We start from the raw sequence: 21,102 nt of genomic DNA, 5'->3' as shown, positions 1-21,102 counted from the left end.
CTCTGCGGACTACTTCTGGCGGTGGCATTCTCCTTCGGACTTCCGAGAGACTGCGGCCCGCTACAGTAGTGACTTCGGAGATGGCTTGTTAGGAAAGTGTTTTGCCGACACTGGAGCTCACGCTTTTCCGCCGACTTGACTTGACACTTGACTGACACTTATTTTCATTAATTTCACAACAGGGATGATGAGTGCGCAAGATAGTAATCCTGCTCAGCCGTGATTTATTAACCTGCTTTCTTTCGCTCCTTTCGCTGAACGAAATTGGCAAAAGTTCATTCTTAGCGACAGCTTGTATCTGCCCAGTTGTGTGTTTTCTCCATGATTGCGTTGGTTTCTCGCGGGTAGGCCTGTACATTTTATTGTTGCTGTGCTAGCGCTATTTCGTGAGGATACTCGTCCGCTAACCTGCATGTTCCACAACTGCCTCATGTTCATTTTTCAGCTTGTCATAGTTGTCGCAACTGAATGCCTGCTCCAGTCGCTCTCTTTGTACTTCCACAAGTGTATTTAACAAAGCTTCACATCACGTGACATGGTTCAAAAGGTTACGCTGGCAAACAATGCAAAGTGACCACAAGAGAGTTGAACCCCAAGCTGGGTTGCGCACAACCCTGTATTTATCATGCACAGGGTGCAAATAATGTGTACGGGTTCATCATGTGATGTGAAGTTCTGCCGTCGCAGACCCCATAGCTGAAATTGCACACTCTTGGGCCCGTTGGGGGAACGATATTATCTTGTTACGGTCGTGGATAGCTGCTTCATAAGTCGTTCCCATGTGTTATTAGGGAGGTTTAGTCCCACGTAATCCGTGGGTACTTTACGTGTGTGTACCACGTGATACTCAGTGACCCACGTACAGACGTTTTCTGATTCACGGCATACCGTGTATGGAGGCTCACCCACGTTCCGCCAGAACGTGGGTGAAAATCAGATTGGAGCGCATTGTGCGAGCTGTGAGGGTGCTCAGCTGAAGAAGTTTCCGAAGCACGAAATCAAAATATTGGATGAGCTTCTTAGGCCCGGGTAGCTTCGTCTTTGACCAGGTTTGGGCCTTTCGCGTCATGTTGTTTCGTGTGACTAAACACAACATTGCAACGTGGGTGCCCTTCATCCACTTTACGTGGATCACCCACGTACGCGTTTCCGTTACGTGGGAACTAAACCTCCCTAATTTCGGTACAGGTGATTTTTACCTAAAATAAAACGCAACCTAAATTTCAACCATGCTGTGTCACACAATGTGCAAAAATGTTCGGATCTGGATAATTGGTTTACCGAACTTTTCGCGCTACTGAACCATTGAACAAGTGGTTGCGACTTCGGCGATCATTTGTTAGGAAAGGGTTTGCTCCCCACACTATTGATTTTGGGAAATACCGAGAATATTACACTACGGAAAATTCCCAGTTTTACAGTACATGTGTACTGCACTCATCGCTCATTTCATGGGGTGATTTTGATTTTTTCAAGTGTCCATGGTGTCGGACTCACTATCATAAGATTAAGAATAGTGGTGTGCACGGGTAGTCGGGTACCCGTGCTACCCGTGAGGACCTGGGGTAGACGGGTACCGAATCGTACCCGAAAACCCGAAGTCGCAGATGACATGTAGAACTGAGAGTAGAGAGAGACACAGTGCACACGCATGTCTACCCAATGCGCAAGGGAAGGGGCTGGTGTGCATTGTGGTCTTACCATGGGAACATTACCCGATCGGGTACCCGTGCTACCCGTGGAAAACTACCCGGAGCCGATACCCGAAGAAAATGCTACCCGACGACTCAGCCCTAATTAAGTTGGGAGCTCGGGATGGGGTTGGGGACGAGGGTGTCACAACAGCGATGACGGCGCACCTACAATACATAGCATGCCATGTTGCGGTCCACATTGTGGTCTGCAATAGCTAGTCAGATTTTTTAGCACAGCATCGATCAACTGACCAGACAGCAGCAGTGCATTGGCTTTATATTGTTTGGCTGACAATTGCAGACCAGTAAACCTGCCCCAACCGTGCGCCCTTGGACGGTGCAGCGGAAACTGTCCTGATGTGACAAGATTCCGCTTGTATTGATCCAGGGATGCACGTTCGATACACAGCATGCTAGCATACCATCAAGAGTTCATAACCAGATAAACCCCTATGACTATGTACTCTTGATACCATGCTCTACTCTCTCAATCTCTGCTCTGGTGCATGTAATTAATTTTATCCGCTCACTGAGGATTCCGCTTGGTACTGGTAGATAGATCTACATGGTCCGGATCGCGGAAAACACAGATCCTCCTACCGTATTATCTCTAATATAAGCACAGTCTCCAATAATAGCACGTCTCCAGAACACCTTGGGCGGCATTCAAAAAATAAAGTGCTCAGTCTCCATTATAAGCACACTGTGTAAATAATTCATTATCTGTACCGGCGAAAAAACCCTGAAATGTGTGTGTCTGACATGAATTTGGCATGGCAACAAGCCTCTGAAATGAGGTTGAAAATAATGGAACAGTCTCCAATAAAGGAACGTCTCCAATAATACCAAGAGTACATAACCATGGGTTATGTACTCTTGATCTTGATAATACTAATAAGTAATATAAGCACGGGCCGCGGGGCGGAGGTACATTGAAAAAATAAAGGACCGTGCTAATTATTTAGAGATAGTAGGGAGGTTCTGCTATACGTGAAACGTAGAGAAATCACGTAGAGAGCAGGTGTCTGGGTTAGAGTCTACGGCTTCGCGTGTTTTGGCTCCAGATTTCTACGCGGAGATGGGATTCTCTACGTTGTGGCACACGCAGAGAAAATGCGTACGGATTTGCTGGGTATCGATCAACTGCATGCAGAAAACTGCCAAATATGGAAGGGGAAATTCCCAGTACACATTCCACGTGACTTCTCTAGGTGAAACGTAGAGCAGAACAGCATTTCTTTACGTTACGGGAACGCGAAGAAAGTTCGCGTGATTCTTTGCGTCGCGTTCCCAAAACGTAGAGCAGAACCTCGCTAGTGATACTAGTTACGGTATGTCTATGAGACAAGTCAAGACATAACAAGACCAGTTGCCAGTTGACTGTCGACATGTTGGCGCTGGGCTACAAATGTAGGCTAGCTCCGCACATGCTCGTACTTTCGATTTTGACAGCATGTTACAAGGCGAGGACGCGTAGAAACATGTTAACTACCAAGCAAGGCTTCTGTATATACCATGCTCGTACTTGTAGCTAGCTCCAGACGCTCGTACTCACTCAGGTAGATTCTACTGTACTACAATCGTCATGTACGAGTACTAGCGCCTAGGCTGCAATAGTAGCGGCTGAGTCATCATGGTCATCATGGTCAGAGTCATAGATCTACGCTCTTCTGCAAACCCAGATTTTGAGCACGTCACGAGTGTGCGGAGAGCATGCATGCGTGGAAACCAGTTCCCGCCAAATTTTGTATGAAAGAGTCAGACTGGCAAAGACATGAGCTGAGATGAGGAACGTCGTTTCGAACCTCAACCAAACAAGCAAAAGAAGACATTCGAAACGAGACTTTCTTCAAGCTTGAACACTGATTTTGTTATTTTACACTCTACCCGGACCCACCTGTGAACTGCAAGTATCTGCAAAGTTGCTCCGTGGTTGGTAGTGGAGAGAGCTTGAGGTCATAGCGGGATAGGGTCGGTTGCTCTTCAGTTCACTTCCACGCCTTGAAGATGTCTCTAACAGAAGGGGCCGTTCAGGTCTGGATTTATCTAAAGTCTCTCTACTGTTTGTTGAGTACGGTGTGGTAACGGAGAATTGCTTTGTCATGACGTGATCCTCTAGGCTCTTGTTGACGGTGCTCTACCGCAAGATTATCCAAATGCAGTGTTCCAGATCGTGGTAAGTAGTTGTTGCTACCTTGTGGGTCCTCAACAAATATTTACTCAATTGGGCTTAAAAGTACTGAACGTGTACACAGATAGCTGGCACAGTAGTTTTTCTTTCACTACATTAATATTCTTTGCTTTAGAACGTCAAGAGGATAACAACATCTACCAACCAGGATCGTTTCAGGTATGAGGTGCTGCTTGTTTCTTTAACAGTACATGTATTTGAAAACAGCAGTTCTGTCTTCATTGCATTGACTGTACACTTGTAGAAGCCTGAAGGCTATTGGAGACAGGATGATTTTCAATTTTAAATACCTGATCCACCACTTAGGCTGGCTTCACACTACGTACTCGATAAACGCCGCCAGAGAAAACGGGACGTTTACGTTCCTCCTTTTCACGCTGCATTGCGGTCAGCGCCGTTTTCGTGAGCGCAGGTGCATTCTCGACACGTTTGCCGTAGTAAGCATACTCCCCAGCCAAAAAACGTAAACGTGCCGTCTATATGGGTGCTGAGATTGTGTTTTCTATCGTACTCGCAGTTGCCGTTTCTGTCCTGATGTACGTCGTTTTATGCGGATCTGTACGGAAACATCACATTGACGTGGATTTATGGTGAAAAAGGAGAAGGACAAAATGTTACAAGTTATGACTAACATGTTGTCCTTCTCCTTTTTTCACCATACCGTAAAAGCCCCTGTATACGCCCACTCGAAATAACGTCCACCCTCCGTGTACACGCCCAGTCAGGGGAAGACGGCACTTTTGTTTCAAAATAGCGCCCATGCCCATGTATACGCCCAGGTATGCCGGAAACACCAGTACATGTACAGGTACTGACACCCAATACTTACTGCTATCCCTATTCCAAGTATACGCCCGGTTTCAAAATAACGCCCGTGCCCTTGTATACGCCCAGGAAATCGAGGCTGCTATTCTATACGCCCGGGGGCCTATACACGGGCTTTTACGGTAACTTAATTGGCTCACCATCCAAGTTGATGTGGATTTGTACGTAGTGTAAAGCTGGCTTTAGTACTTAGTGATCATTTAGAGCAACACACGCACACGCATACTTCAAATGACCCAGTTGTGCTCTTTTATGGTTTGTTTTCTCTTGTATGTCAGTCAGCATGGGCCAATTCAGTATCCAGGCACTTAAACTTTGCCTACATAATTTACTGTCTTGGGAAATGCTCAAGGCACTAGAAACTACACTAGAAACTACAAGTTGTAAAATGCAAGACAATCGGAATGCGGTGAAACCTCAAATGCCTGGACTCCAGCTGCTGGAATCATCCAGATTTAACCCTTTGTGTACCAGGCATCTAATGTATGCGCGGGGTACTCATCGGTAATGATGGACCTATAGCATAAAACTAAGACACATTTTGTATGTGCAAGTTATGTTTTTCTGAATCTGTTGGTATCAATGTGTCCAGGTAAGAAAATATTTTGACCGAGCACACAACTACAGATACAGGCCATACCTGGAATACCTATTTCTGAGTCAATTGTCCATATTCCTGACAATTTAGATCCGTGTACTTGGAATCGTGAATATACTTGCTGACATTGCCCTTCTTCACACAGAGCAACAGGAGACCACTGCACTAGTGTATAGCCGCCAGTTGCATGCTTCAACAATAGCGAAATGGACGGAAAAGAGCCATATTGCGTGAATACCAGATGCCAAACAATTGCATCAAAATTTCAAATTATTGAAATTGTGTCAGATTTGAATATGTACTTTTCACTTATCTACTTGCGTCCAGCGAGGGTATTGGCGATTGAGAAGACCAGGAATAGTCGATGGGTGAGGAAATTCACCTGCCTTGATTATTTCAGGCCATCGCTGCGCTCCCTCTCGCTGCTACTTGGAGAGCGAATACTGCAATGGCTTCAGCGATGGAAATTCTCACTTTCGATTCAGATCCTGAGATTATATCGCCACTACAACTCTCTCCTGGCGTTCACCATCACTAGTAGACATCGGCAACAGCTAGAGCAAGCTATATTCCAGATACAAGCAGCGTAACCGAACGAAAACACGATCGAAATTGCTAAAATATATCGCAGAGCGCTGAAATTGCAAAGCGCACTTTTCGCCGGGATCGTTCTCCATACTTTCAAATGGCAACCTACCCACATCATACATCAAAATTTGCAGTGGGATCTCAGCTGCCCAGCACAAAAAACCGCGAGTCGATCGGAACAAGGACGCCGCCGAACGGCGCGGCGCAGTGCGGTGCGTCGAACCGTAACGTACGTTACGGTTCGAGATGGGGCTGGTACACAAAGGGTTAACTGTACTAGTATCCGAACCTGACCTGCATCTGGAGCAGCAGTGGGATAATACTCAGGCGTTACATGTCCCGGCTAAGGACTTTGTAGCTGTGTCTGGTAGAAATCAAAATTACGCGCCCGTCACGGTTACCGACTTCAGATGAACCATAATGACAAGTGCAAAAACCCAAATCGGCCTTTTATTAGAACAAGATCAAACTGATATCCAATTTGGTATTGTGTCTGTGTTTTTGTTATGTATGCGTATTGCAGAGTAATGATTTCAGATGGGAAGGTTACAATGCCAGGTATGTCTAGTGACTACTTCCAAGTATGCTGTTCATTGTTTCCTGTCGTTCTAAGCCATGCCGTGTGAAGGTGTGTTGAAGGTGTGGAAGATACAGAAGTTGTGTGTGTGTGTGTGTGTGTGTGTGTGTGTGTATGTGTGTGTTTGTGTTACCAATACCTGCTGCTTGTTGTAGAGCAATTATCAGTGCATTGTTATTCTCTTATTTTTGTTACAATGCAGCCATGTTGGGAGCCAATATTGCAGCTTCAGACGAATTGCTAAATTCTGTTATCTGCGCTGAACAGTATCTGAACAACGCAATCAAAGGAAAACGGTAAGATACAGTGTACTAGTACTTCTATGTTCTGCCTGTCACTAGCAGGTACATGTGTAATGTATGGCAGTTTATGTATACAGTCTGCTGGAGTATTCCTGTCACAATATCTAATATCTATTATCTGTTATTCTCTTTGTTCTTGACCTGCCCGGTACACGAACCCGTAGAATTTTTTTGTTTTTTTGTTATTCTCTTGCCTCGCAGGCTGTTGATTCTGGTCAAGATGCGTGTTGTGAAGCCCGGGAGTGAGGTCGGTGGTCGCATGGGCAATCCCGTCAACCCCCACGCTTCGTCATCATCAACAGGAAATGGCACCGCTAGTGCCATGCCGGCAGCACCCCAGGGCTCAGTCGGTGCCCCGTCCAATGGTGAGTCAGACTGGCAGAAGTTCAGCTTTGTATAAAAAATTTAAAAAAGTTCGCCGGATCCGCGGCCGCGTCACCTGACGTGTTTAGGAACACACCACAGCTTTGTTTACAGGTTCAATATTCCTCTACTCCTTTCCTCCATGGAGGTCGAATGCTACCACTCGCCACCTTATAGAGCATTGTGTATGCAGGTGTAGACTAGAACACGACTGATGACCTTGTTGCGGCTACTACTGTGTATGTTCTTGTTCTGTGCAGGCGCAGGTGTAGGCGGTGTTCGTGCGGCGCCTATCGGCAATGGTGCACCCGCACCGTACAGTCAGTAAGTCGGCCATTGGGACTCTCTGCATTCTTCTGAATTGCACTATCAGCTTTTTCTTCTTCTTGGAAGTTTCATTGGAAAGCGGCCTTGCATGGCCCTCAATTGATCCCTTACAGCAATCTGATGCCCAGTCAGACTGTGGTTTTCTGGGGAGACATGTACATGTATGTGCCAACATATGTTTGAGAAACTGTTATCAGTTGGATTTTTCGGGTGTTGGTGGCCATCGTGAGTTCCCTTGGGAACGGGGACGCAAATGGACATTTACTTTACTTTTGTCAGTTTGAGTGAGTTATACGGGAAGCTTTCGCTTTCTTTAACCTCTTTAGCACGACGCTACCTGAACGCGCCCCACGTCAACACCTGTAAAAGTCGCATTTTCCCATGAAAGTACTAGCTGCTCAAGGATCGATAACTTTACCTTCCCTTGGACGAATTCCATGATCTTGAGCTTCCTGGAAAGGTCTTGAGACGAGGGACAAACTGGTGTCAAACCCAGCTCGGAGCGAAACCAAAACCCCGTGCTACAGTCTGGCAAACTTCATCCACGCGCTCGACAGACTTGAGCACGGCCAAGACTAACCGAGCTCAAATATTCAGCTGCCATTTCGGTCTCCTTGCTCGTATCGAGCTCAAATTTTTTGTGAGGATTCACGGGATCGACTACCATCATTTGAATCTTGTTTCCATGGCAGCCGGCAGCGCACAAATAATCCATGATGGAAAATACGCGTTCTGCAGACTGCGCCAAAAAATCGAGTTGAAATTTGCCGTGTCGAGTCGCATATCTCAACAACCGGTAGTCGTATCGCTTCGGCGATTGTTTCTATCGCCAGCTGAGAGTTTACCCTTCCAGGTACATGTTTCGATTGTGAGAATCGACCAAGTATTGAGTGAGTTACGATAGTTTGAGCAAGTCACTATGGACTCAACACGGACCCCACGACTATGAGATGCAGGTTCACTGTACAGTGTACAGCGCGCGTCGTACTAGTACGACGGTCGTGGGGCATGCAACTCATGTGCGTCGTACTAGTACGACGCTCGCGCTAAAGGGGTTAATGTTACTTCGGAAGTTTTCTGTTCATTTTGACCGGAAATTCGGGAAGCATAGTGTTGTCACGAGAGAGGGGTTAAGATTGGGAGATGGAGAATGACTGAAACTATTTTTCTAACGTTGCAATTGCATGTTGAAGTTAGCATTTGGTCTTGACCCTCCCAGATGTAAAGAGGTGTGTTGTTTGCCAAAGATTTCAAAGTAGCAAAATCGGCAATCGTGTTCTCTTTCTGTTCTATCTTTTTTTCATTGTGGATTTGTTTTCTAGCCAACAGCCAGCCCAGAGAGCAACCCAGGGAGACATGCGTGTTTTCCCCATTGTCAGTCTAACACCTTACCAGAACAGGTACTGTCATTGTATTCTCTTGTGCCGCCATGTGTGTGCTCGGTACGTTTTTACAGCAGGGTGTCGTTTCTTTGATGAGACACACCATGTTGGTTCAACTTTTGCTGTTTTATAAGGCTGTTTTCTAAGGTCGCACTGCGTTCCCGTGGCATGGCCAGGCAACATCGGGCACACCACATAACAAGGTTCTCGCCAAAACGACATGGCGGGGTGCTGTGCCCTCCTTCACTTTTTGACCGCCCTTCAGAGTACGAGAGTCACCTTTTGACATGTATATGCATGATGAGGACACATCCTATCCATGTAGGAGCACAGCATTGCATGGGTTATTGCATCATATTCATCACTTACCTCTAAATACCATATCAATGGCGGGTTCCACTGACCGGTGAATAATACATGGAACGAAAGTGCAATAGTTGGTCGGTTGCTTACTGGTGTTGGTGAAAGTAGCAGCCAAAATGGCGGTAAAATCACAATGTTGGGTCCGATGATCCCCCCCCCCCCCCCCCCCCCCCCCCATTCAGTTTTGTTCTGTCTATAACCCTGCATAATGGAACACGTCATGCGGCACCGTGGCGCACCGTATTGCTGACGTATGATACAGTATCTTTGTATCTTTGTGTTGAAAATCAAGGAAACGATAACGCATGCTGCCAGCGCACCAAGGCGTGGAACAAAGGCCTGCGGGCACACTTCGCACGATTCCTGGTTGCCATGTTTCAGTTGCCATAGCTATGGGAAGTCATTTTCGTGCTGAAATACGCGTGGCCTGGGCCTAAGCGCGGATAGCATTGATCCTGAGTTTTTATTTATATTTATATATTTTGTTAAAGTTTTTGGTACTGTGTACAGTCTTCAGTTAGGCGACTGTTGATTTGACATCTGTTTCTTTTGTGCTTTTGTTTGCAGGTGGACTATTCGCGTACGTCTCACGCAGAAAACGAAGATCAAGACATGGTCTAATGCGCGTGGTGATGGCCGCGTGTTCAGCTGTGACTTCTTGGACGATTCTGTGAGTGGATTTTCCTGTCATGTACAATACATGTGTATGAAGTATGAATATGTACGGAACGGTATGAAGGCTCAGTGCGGTTGGAATTACGCAAGTTTGTCTCTTGAGAAAAGTAAGCGATGCACCTCATGTAGCCTGATCTTTATATCCAGACCTCCACTCCTCCTATACCGGTATTGTCTCCTGAGTCTTGATGTTCATGCTATATGCAGGAAACACTTCTCAATCGCAAATTCTCTTTTCTTCCATTTTCTTTTGATTGGATAGCTGTCATGTTGTAGAGTGGACGCCCGCCCCCGTCTCTCCTGCACAAGCACCATGTTTGATTGCTGCTGTGTTTTGTTTTGTCCTCGTTGCAGGGTGAAATCCGTGCCACTGCCTTCAATCAGGCTGTCGACAAGTTCTACGACCTCCTGGAAGTGGATAAGGCAAGTGTGTACTAGAGTGGCCTCTCTGCTCTATGCTATATGCTATATGATTGTATTGACATGATTTGCATTTAGCCTGCATGGCTTATGATACAGATTGGAACTTGCTTGGAAAAGCAGAAAAGCATGCTATGAATCATATGCTTCAAGCAGTGTAGGTTTGTTTGCGAGTGTCCTAGGGCTGGCGCAATATGTCCATCTGGTTGGTGTCTTTGTACAGATGTACTACGTGTCCAAGGGCTCTCTGAAGCCTGCCCGCAAGGAGTTCACGTCCATCAAGAACGAGTATGAAATGTACCTGAATCAAGACACAAACATCGAGCTGGTTAGTCGAATAATAGTTCTCCATGTTCACAAGATAAAATCCCCGCCCCAATCAACCAACACCAGTGGCTCTTTCACGACTACATTTATCTGCCCCTGGCTCCTCATAGCCAAAGACAAGATCTTGCTGTCTGGGTATCTTAGTTTTGTAGCCTTCACCAGTGAAACTGTAAATAGCGTCGGTGGAGTCATCTCGGGTGCCAGTATTGATAGCTCATTTTTCTGTGTATGTTCATGATCTTTTTTATCGCTATAGTGTCAGGATGGATCTGACATGCCCCGACAGAAGTACAACTTTATGAAGCTCTCCAATCTGAGTGGTCTGAACAACAATTCCTTGTGCGGTAAGATGGCGTCATATTTGTTTGAATAAGTGGCGATGAGACACTTTCAAAATCGCAATGAGGAGGACAAGCTGAGTCGACATATATGTACCGGTACTTTAAATTATACATCACGGTCAAACCTTTTTAAGATGTTGTTCTTTTTCAATATTTTCTCCTTCACCTGTTCTATTGTTGAACGCTGTTTCCGCCTGTTGGTGCTGCAACACCTAAGTACCAATTAACACGTGTCGATTCAGCTCCTCCTCATCGTGTTTGTTTCTCGATCTATTGTCAGTGTGCTTTATTGCAATCTAGTGTTACTGCTGATGATTGTTTGCACGGGTTGTTCCGGAAAGAGCCCAATCTGTATTGTTATCTTGTGATTCCAGATATCCTTGGTGTTGTAATCTCCACCGAGGAGTTGAGCTCAGTGACAGCCAAGTCGTCCGGCCAGCAGATCACGAAGCGTGACCTGACGATAGCTGATGACACGGGTGTGTCTATGCGCTGCACGCTATGGCAGAATGAGGTCAGCTGAAAATAAAACCCATTGCTGTCTCCCTTTCCTGTGTGACCTTATGATTTTGATTAGAGGTGGTGATCATCTGGAAATGCTATACGCTCCTTATCTGGTTCTTTGATAAGTACTTCCTCCGCGTCATTAAAATTGTCGCTTCCCGAATCGTAACTTTTCGTGACTTACTTCGCTTTGTCGCTGTCGGAATCACCTTTTTCCATGTTCCGACGTTGGTCCGACTCTTCCTACGCAATGTCTACTAGTTATACGAGCCGTGGCAATGCCGGAGCTTCCGTTCACAACAAATAAATGCATCCATTTCCGCACGATTCCGCCCCAGAACGCCGAATCATATTCTGCGGTTCATGCCGATCCACATCGTTCGCGTGGGCATATGTCGTGACTTCAAGCTTGGGTATAAGAATCCTGGTGTCTCTCCTGAATTTCAAACTGCTGAAGGTGACGATGGCAAGAACAAAGCATCCACAAACTCCAAGAAAACTGCCACGTGTGGCGCGTGTTGCTGCGAAGGCAGCAGGCCTGCAAACACCCACAAAATCTGTAAAGCGCTTGACGAGGAAAGAAGGTGGGGACTTGCTTACCCCATCTCGCTGGAAAGTCGCTACGGCGTATTTCAAAATGCTAGGTGGCCGTAATCGCCTGCCACCTGGAGGCATGGATCGCTTGAGAAAGAAGTTTCCTGAGCTGAATTTGAACCCGCGCCTTGTTCAGCGTCTTGTCAAGAGCTATCGTGAACAGACTGAGTCGGCCTCAAACTCTGACGAAGATGTCAACCTCAGCCGCAAGCGCAGTGAAGTGGCAGGCCACAAACTCAAGCTCACAGTCGACGTAGCGAAATTTCTCATCGAGACCAACGACAAGTACTGGGGCAAGTTGTCAACAAAGAAACTCAGCGGCAAACTCATCGCAGCTGGCCATGAGTGCAGCACCGCATCAGTGCGTAGGTGGTGCAAAGCGCTGGGAGCGACTCGCCGCCGCAGATATGTGAAGCCGAAGCTGACAGCTCAACATCGATGCAACAGGATCCGCTGGGTAATTGACAAGTACGACAAGGACACAGGAATGTTTGGCAACAATGAGAACACTTGCCACGGTGATGAGAAGTGGTTCTATCTAATGCGTGACGGTACCGTGGCACGTGTTTTCCCTCGCTTCACAGAGACCAACGGCGAGGTTGAGCGAGTCGTAACAATGCCCGCAGATCCGAAGATCTACCACAAGTCCAGAATGCCCAGAATCATGTTCCTGGCAGTCACGGCGAAGCCGCGTCCTGACCATGAGTTTGATGGTAAAATTGGCATTTGGCCTTTCACCATCACTCGAAAGGCGAAACAAAGCAACGCAAGGACTGGGACGGTGGCTGGAGAGACTGATGTTCTTGAACTTGTGACTGTCACAGCTGAAGAATATCGCAAGGTGATGCTCAGGAAAGACGGTGTGTTCGACAGCATGCGAGAGAAAATGTCGTGGTTCAAAAGGAACTCCGGCGAGAAGGAAGCAGGCACGACACTCTGGTATCAACATGATGGTGCGAGACCTCACACTGCAAAAGCCAACCAAAAGCACTGGGCTACACATGGTGCCAAGAAGGGCTTTGATATCCGTGTGATAACGCAGCCAGCCCAGTCACCCGATCTGAATGGCATTTTTCGCCAGCCTGCAAAGTGACACGAAACTCGCAGCCAAGGACAATGTTTTCGATTTATCAGACGCAGTGATCACGTGCTGGGAACAGTACCCTGCAGAGCGCATGACTGGTGTTTGGTGATGTTTGTACGCTTCGTTCAAAGGGATTTTGAGCGACGACGGAGGCAACAACTACAGCCATCACACGGGCAGCAGAACGGCACACCGACGATCGTCCTCCGAAGGCGACGCACACGATACATCGGTCCCGCTGAGCATCGTTCAGGACGCGGAAAAGTACGTGGACGAACTGGAAGAAAGCTTGCTCGGCGGAAATGTTGGTGAAAGTTGCAGCGACTCTCCCGCTTCAGATGCTGAAGAATAGTTACGGAACTGTCGTTTCACACTTGTAACATGTAATTTATGCCCTGTGCTATGCTCTGCCTGGATTTCGAGCTGTTTAGTTTGCTTTGAGCGGATAAAAATAAATTTGAAAACATCGCTCCGGGAAGCGACAATTTTAATGACGAGGAGGAAGTACACTTCAACCGCTTAACCTCACGCACATGTATTTGGTTTCACTAAAAATCTGAGGAATCCGGATAACCGAAAGCATATTGCATTCTACTGCAGTGTGTGTTACTGTAAATCTGCTTCAGCCAATTTAAAGCCGACCAGTTAGGGAGCCGGATAAAAGTAGGCCCGGATAGGTAAGTTTCAACTGTGTGTATATTTCCTGTACTGGATTTTTGTCTGTGTTGTAGGCGGAAGATTTCGATGGTACCGGTAATCCCATCATTGTCATCAAGGGTGCTAAGAAGTCAGATTTCAACGGTGAGCGTTCTGAATGCTTGATACATGTACTAGTATGACTTAGTCAATCACAGCAGCATGCTGCGGTGGTATAGTCGCTTGCGTGGGAAGTACATGTATATTCACTATGCTGCTGTGCTAGGGACATGCACTGTTTGTTGTTTCCTGTGCACCATCCATCTTCATCAGGTTCGTTTCCAACGTCATGCAAGCATTTCTTGACTGCGTGTGTGTCACCATTGGTCCATACTGTGTTTGAGCTGATGTGTTGACCTGCTGTTGTTTTCTGATGTGTTGACCCGCTGTTGTTTTTCACAACCTTACTCTGTCTCTTCCTAGGCTGCTCAGTGTCATCTTCGATGAACTCTGCATTAATCGTAAACCCGGACATCCCAGAAGCACACCAACTCCGCGGCTGGTGAGTTATTTTCTAGGTTGCACTGCATGGACTCAACGCACGATGTTCTGGTACAGTGTTTAGTGCCCAGGAGCTGCCTTTTAAGGAACACTCTGCTCCCTTTCTCTCTCTCTCTCTCTCTCTCTCTCTCTCTCTCTCTCTCTCTCTCTCTCTCTCTCTCTCTCTCTCTCGCTCTGTGTGTGTGTGTCTCTCTCTCCTCTCTCCTCACTCCTCACTCACAGGTGGTCCAGTGAAGGTCAGAGTATGCAGTTCAACTCGGTCAGTGTTGGTGGTGGCGGCGGTGGTGGTGAGTAGCACATCATTTCTTACTGACTGGGCAGTAATACTAGTAGTAGGCACTTCAGTCACGTGACATGACCTGTCAATAAGTGCTAACGCTGAATCGCGTACATGCGTGGCACCAAGGAAAGGCGCATGCATAGATCGATCTGTAGCTGCACGGAAGCTGCGCAGGGCCTTCTCGTGCGGCGCAGCATGTAGCTGAGGCCCTCAGCTTTCGTTTGAGCCCACATACGTCATGATGCGGCAATTTTTTGAACTCACGTACAGTTCGAGTAAAATCGGCAAGGATTTTTCGGGCATTTCACTTGGTTGCACGCATTTGCCATGTAGCTCATCGTCTTCAGCGTCGTATTTCCTTTCGGAATCAGTTGTCCTCGTTCGTCCGACACTTTGCGCATTGCTGCGCAAGGAGAAATAATGCGAGGTGTTATTGGAAGCGAACCGCGACAGGCGTCCTCCCGGCAATAGTCCTTGTTCGTCGGAGCCCATGCGCATGGCTGCGCAAGAAGAAATATTGCCAGGTGTTATTGGAGTCGCATCGGAGCAGTCGTCCTCTCCTGCAGGCGACGAGTAGGACAGTATATACTTCGGCGACTGGACCAAGAGAGCTGACATCAAAACGGCCTGCTCGGAACAAATCGTCAGCTGATCAGCAGGTGGCTTCCAGCGACCAAGGAAAGCATTGACGGTGATATTATACCAAGAATCCAGCACACACTCTGTACTCTATGCACAAAATCTCTCATGCTGGAGTTGCTAAAGTTTCAGCAGTCCCAAAAATTTGCAGACGATGTTCTACATGTAATAGTTTGTCATTTCTTTCCGTCAAATACCCGGTAAATTCTAGTTTGCTCAGTCTTCGGCTCATTGTTCTTCCGTACTCGTCACCACGTCAGTACTGTACATGTAGCAACAATGTGTTCTGCCACTGAATTATTGTAGTTACTCTATCTTACCTCAAAGTCTCATCTTATGCTTTTCCAAAGGCTTCTCTGCACTGTTTTCATGCTGTTGCGATGGAGTTGCTATGCTGTTGCTATGGAGTTGCTATGCTGTTGCTATGGAGTTGCCATGGTGACCACACCCGATATCTTCGTCGGAGCTGCTGGACGGATGAAAAATCCGAAGTTTTTCCAAACCATGCTGTTTCTGCATTCATCTGGTTATTTTGACCTGCTTCCAGCGAGCGTGGTATTTTGCCACTATAGACACTGAAGCAAGTTCTGCCAATTTCTGATATGCTGCTGGTGCCGTCGAAATACTGAAAATGCCGTTATTCAATTCTCCGACTTTGGGTGGCTATATCTCTGTGCCAAGTTATTCTTTTTGCTTCAAATTTTCTGTGGAGTCTTCCTAAACCTATCTGAATCGGATACAAAAAAGAAATACGCGTATTTCTCGTTTTGAAAAAATCGCCTGAAGTGCCTACTAGTAGCTGTGCTGCTATGTTGGCACTCTGTTTAGCCCTGTTCAGTAAACTATGTTACTGGCTGGATGGGACCATTGTGGTGGTGCACTCTTTTCTCTTGCAAACTTTTCCAAATGCATTGTAGTAATCTTACTGTTCTGTGCACATATTTCAACTGATGCTGTTGTTGGCGTCTTTAACCCTTTGAGGGTCCATCATTCGGGTGAAAATATACAATAGGGCTTGAAAGTGATGACGTCAAAACGGCCAGGGAGTAGTAAGTTGACATCAGATTTCTATTTTTGGATCCACTAAGCCTAAGGTGTGACTTTGCTATTGCCTAAGTATGTAGGTGCATAGCAACCCACTCATGTCGTATGCAGGTGTGACTTTTATTTCGCCACCAGTTGTAACCCCGCCCCCAGTAGCCGAATCAGTCAGTTTCACTGGCTACATCACCATGCTGTGGGTAAGACCGCTTGAAATGTGCTTGGATCCATACAAAAACTGGATCCAAGTGGATCCAGTTTTTGAATTTTTGAAATTGTTGCTATGCTGTGACGTAGCACTTTCAAGCCCTATTGTGGTTCACTCCACCATTTCCACCATAACTTACGTTCTGTTTGCTTGATTTTGACAATCTAGGGCTCTTTGAAACGCTCTTTCCGCTGCCAAGCGAATGAGGCCAAGCTCAATTCCATGGTTGCCACAAAGCCTGCTCCAGAGCGCAGCGAATCGCCAAAGGTCGGGCCTCGTGGTGAAAGAAATACTTCTAAATTTCGTCCCGAGGCCATTTCGCAGTCGTTTCTCGCACAGCTCTGGATTTTTTGCATCTCAATCAGTAGATTCTACGTCATTACGGCCGCACGTCATGAGCTGGCTGCACACCACGTCATCCACGGGAAATCCCCGAAGCACGCGACAAAAATATTGATTTTGAGCAGTTTGAACAAATTAGTGCCGCGATCCAACTTTCGAGCGCCATATCTTTACCATCGTTTCTCCTATCGCAAAAGCGATTACACTATTGGAAAGCTTGGAGCTTCCTCTTTGATCTACATGTTTCGATATTTGCAACAGGACTAAAAACAATGAAGTTGCGACAGTTTTACGGTACGCACTACATATCGTTCGAATTCGAATGATGGACCCTCAAAGGGTTAAAACAACTAATGTTTCAAACTCTTCTTCGTTATGTTTCCTCTTTGTGCGTTTCAGGCCATACAAACGTCTTCAAAGTCCTGTCCCAGATTAAGGACGAGAATCTCGGTTACAGTGATAAGGTAAGGGAACCTTTCTGGTAATTCAACCGCAGAGTTTAATATAACATGGTTCAATAGGTTACGCTGACGGCCAGTGTAAAGTGACCACCAGAGAGCTGTACCCAGGCAATTGTATAAACCCGGGAGGGAACACACTACTGATTTTGTTCGTCTCCGCTCGATTGTTATTTTTTAACAAATTGCCACTGAGTACTACACAAAGCACATGGCATAAGGCAGTGTGTGACTGTGTGCGTGTATGTCACGTGATGTGAAATTCTGCCAACACAGACCTCAAAGACTGTAGTTGCGCACTCTTGGGCATCATCATGAGTGTTTTTTTTGGGGGGGGGGTCGTCTTTTTAAACTTCTACCAGAATATTTTTTAACGGAAGGAAGCCTACACTATTCTCTTCCTTGTGTTTGTTGCAGCCTGACTACTTCAGTACCATGGCTACTATTCTCTATTTGAAGAAAGACAACTGTCTGTATCAGGTATGTGGGTGCGTGTATATGTCAGCTTTTAGTGATTGTAGCAAGTTACTGTTTCATCGGACGACACTTGACCAAAACGGATGTGCGTGGCCACTGATCACTGTCACCGCTTGTGGCCGCGCAGTCTGAGTGCCTTCGCTACGTTCTATGTATGTCCCATCTGCCCTGCCTTTGCAGTATCAGAGCTAGTCTACATTGTAAAATGGTTCATTTTAACTGACATTGCTAAAGACCTACCTCATCAATACCTGCTTTACTTCAAATGGTTTGTCTCCTAGTATTTGCATTTCCTGTCTTGATGTTTTGTTGCATGTTTCTACTGATAGGCATGTCCTGCTGATGACTGTAAGAAGAAGGTATTAGAAGACAATGGTGGCTACCGGTGTGAGAAGTGTGACAAGACCTATCCGGATTTCAAGTATCGCCTTCTTCTCAGTGTAAGCCGTTGTGCTCCTTGCTGTACTGCTCCTTGCGATGAATAAGACTTAGCGAAGCGTGACTGGTGCACTGTGTGCGTCTGTGTTTGTGTATGTGTATGCGTAATCAATGGTGCGAATGAAGCCTTTAACAGATCCACTCTGATTTAGCAAGCCACACTGGTATCAAGTATTACATGTACCTTCACTGGAGGCAGGGGTAAATGCGGTTGGTGCCCCGGGCGAGTACCCTGATGCCGTAGATCCTTTCATTACTCTTTGTCCTTACCCCCTTTCTACAGTGTGGTGAGCCCATAAGTGGGTTCATATATTTGGAGTTCACCCATAGGGTGGGGTTTGGAGTTTACTGAATCATCCTCCCAAGCAAGTGTGTGTGTGTGTGTGTGTGTGTGTGTGTGTGTTTGCTTGCTTGCTTGCTTGCTTGCAAAGATGCAGTTGTGCAAAGGGTGCATTCACGTTGTTCTGCTAGCATATGAACACTGTGTTTCGCTGAACATCACAGTCAAGTATCGACATGGTTCAGGCCATGTCATGTATGATGCCGATGTGTTTTGTGAGGGACGATGGAGATAAAGGACACTCCATCGAGAGATTAAAAAAGTCACTACATTTGATTTGGCGCTAAACCCAATCTTGGGTATGGACTTGCTACGAAAATTAGTGTTCAGTTTGTGCGTTACATACAAATTCGTTATGTGCGATTTCCACTGTAGTACTGTGGCTTGACGCGTACTGTAAGTACTTGTGTTTGAAGCAACCTACTTGTACATGTACTTTCATGTTGCTGTTTTGACCTCAGTGCAACGTTGGCGACTTCTCCAGCAACCAGTGGGTTACTTCGTTCAATGAACAAGCAGAGCTGTTCTTGGGCAAGTCAGCGGCTGAGCTGGGAGAGCTGAAATCTGTGAGTTCTAGAGCGTAGTGTCAACAGTTGTAGGTATGGAGGGGGGGGGGGGGGGGTCTCTGGCATGGTCAGGGGCGTCGGTCACGCTATGGTTATATTGACCGTCGCTGGTACCCTATTTTTTTTTACAGTTTTTTAGTGAAATACGAAGATTTTTGGCTGTAAATCTTGAAACTTCAGAATGTAGCCCCAAAATGTCACCTACAATAATGGACTGTGCATGTGGAACAGGATCACTTGGGTCACAGCATGTAAAGTTGGACATGTACAATTGGAATTGATTCTTGTTTCTGTTCTCCGTTCGGTATGGGTGGGTATGTGTGGTTCATAGATGGAAGAAGAGTACGATGAAGCCTTCGCTCAGGCTACCTGGAAGCGTTATGATGTACGAGTGCGTGCCAAAACCGACACATACCAGGTTAGCATTATGCTGCATTGCTGTTGCGGGTGCTGTATTTTCCTCCGAGTCGCTGGCGCTTGCTGGCTATTACGTTGCCTGCCTGCCTGGGGACGGTTCTATTGACATGGTGACTATGTACACATACGGCCATTGTGATGTAGCAGTGCTACTATCACAGCAACCTGTGCTCTATCATTTGCTCTTAAGTTGTTATCTTGTTCTGTGGTGGTTTTCTTGCCGAACAGGATGAGACGCGGGTGCGCTGTGTATGCATGAGTGCCACTCCGGTTGACGTTAAGGCAGCATCACGACGCCTCATCGACGAAATCCACCGGTTGCAGAGCCAGTAAATGTTAACTCCTTTCTCCGTATCCCTGTGATTGTATTGGCTCTGGTGAGGCTACTGGTGTTTTGCTGCACTGACTAGCTCGCTTTCTTGTATTGGCGTGTGTCTGTGTGTGTGTGTCTGTGTGTGTGTGTGTGTCTGTGTGTCTGTGTGTCTGTGTGTGTGTGTGTCTGTGTGTGTGTGTGTGTGTGTGAGAGAGAGAGAGAGAGAGAGAGAGAGAGAGAGAGAGAGAGAGAGAGAGAGAGAGAGAGAGAGAGAGAGAGAGAGAGAGAGAGAGAGAGAGAGAGAGCGTGTGTGCGTCATCAGAAAGGAGAAGCTGGTGTATGCCATTTATCTTGTTTTTTTTGTCTCCACTCGCGTTGCAGTAGCATGACAACACAACAAACACTACTTCTTTGATGATGATGTATCTCTTTCCTATCCCTTCTGTTTTTAAATATATTTGTGAATATGCAATCTGCCAGCGTTGCGTGTAGGCTACCAGGAACAGCTGTAATTGGTGCATTTTTACCATTTTGCTGAATTTTTAAATAACTTTTCGATGGACTTCTTGCAGAATCCGTGTTTTTATGTCCATGTTGTCTTCACAGCCTACGATGTATCCGAGAAATCGCTACAATTTAAAACTATGCATACATGACTGAATATTGTGCAGCAGTGCTGTGAACGGCAGTGCCATGTATTCACCACCCTGAACTTAGGAAGATGCCAGTTCTCGTCAATTGCTCGCAAGTCTTGTTTTTAACATCCTCCGCTGGACAACTCTGAATGCTGGGCTGCTGCATGGCCTTCTGTCCCCCTGGGAAATCGCGCGGGAAAATTCGGAATTATGCGCAAGAAATTGCGGGCGAAAACAGTGAAAAATGTGGGAATGTGTGCCAGACATAGTAAATTTGCGGAAACTGCAGTATCTTGCAACGATAGTAAAACGTGAATGGAGGACCTGGCAAGGAATTTTGAAGCGCGAAGAACAGTGCGATGTCAAAGTTCAGCCCTCGGGACAAAAGTTCACAGCACACACTTCATGTACATCATGAAGTACACGTAGCAGCGCACAGAACGCACCATGCATGAAAACTTGTACATGGTGGGCTCACGAATTCACTGAAAATTGAGGCAAAATGAAGGAATTTGCACGTTTTCCACGGAAAATGCTAGGTACGCGGAAACCCACGAAAATCGCGGAATCGCGCTTTTCCAAGACGGACAGTGCGG

The 21,102-nt window shown here is 46.5% G+C and overlaps 1 protein-coding gene across 2 annotated transcripts; it reads left to right on the top strand.

The window, feature by feature from the left end:
• Window positions 1-3,488: 3,488 nt before the first annotated feature.
• Window positions 3,489-20,516, top strand: LOC135805772 (replication protein A 70 kDa DNA-binding subunit-like). Of its 2 annotated transcripts, none has more exons than XM_065319863.1 (22): window positions 3,489-3,728; window positions 3,814-3,870; window positions 4,001-4,044; window positions 6,420-6,454; window positions 6,676-6,769; window positions 6,977-7,140; window positions 7,405-7,462; window positions 8,788-8,865; window positions 9,778-9,880; window positions 10,240-10,308; window positions 10,529-10,633; window positions 10,889-10,976; window positions 11,348-11,487; window positions 13,887-13,956; window positions 14,275-14,353; window positions 14,575-14,639; window positions 17,262-17,326; window positions 17,738-17,800; window positions 18,127-18,237; window positions 19,037-19,141; window positions 19,473-19,559; window positions 19,787-20,516. In XM_065319863.1, exons 1-22 carry the CDS (start codon window positions 3,702-3,704, stop codon window positions 19,889-19,891), a joined length of 1,812 nt encoding a protein of 603 aa, XP_065175935.1. In that variant the 5' UTR covers window positions 3,489-3,701; the 3' UTR covers window positions 19,892-20,516. The 2 variants fall into 2 exon arrangements, with proteins under 2 accessions (XP_065175935.1, XP_065175934.1); XM_065319862.1 differs by having other exon boundaries at window positions 7,399-7,462.
• Window positions 20,517-21,102: the final 586 nt, after the last annotated feature.

Source organism: Sycon ciliatum, chromosome 1 (genome assembly GCF_964019385.1).
Source record: "Sycon ciliatum chromosome 1, ocSycCili1.1, whole genome shotgun sequence".
In the NCBI taxonomy this organism is placed as follows: domain Eukaryota; kingdom Metazoa; phylum Porifera; class Calcarea; order Leucosolenida; family Sycettidae; genus Sycon; species Sycon ciliatum.
Note: the sequence above shows the minus strand (reverse complement) of the source record. Positions and strands in the feature narration are given on the sequence as shown.

Bases quoted from the DNA above. Each gene is read 5' to 3' on its own strand.
- LOC135805772 (XM_065319862.1), top strand. From the start codon at position 3,702: ATGTCTCTAACAGAAGGGGCCGTTCAG. The intron at 9,881-10,239 runs GTGAGTGGATTT...TCCTCGTTGCAG, and splicing joins GTGACTTCTTGGACGATTCT to GGTGAAATCCGTGCCACTGC. The intron at 19,560-19,786 runs GTTAGCATTATG...CTTGCCGAACAG, and splicing joins CCAAAACCGACACATACCAG to GATGAGACGCGGGTGCGCTG.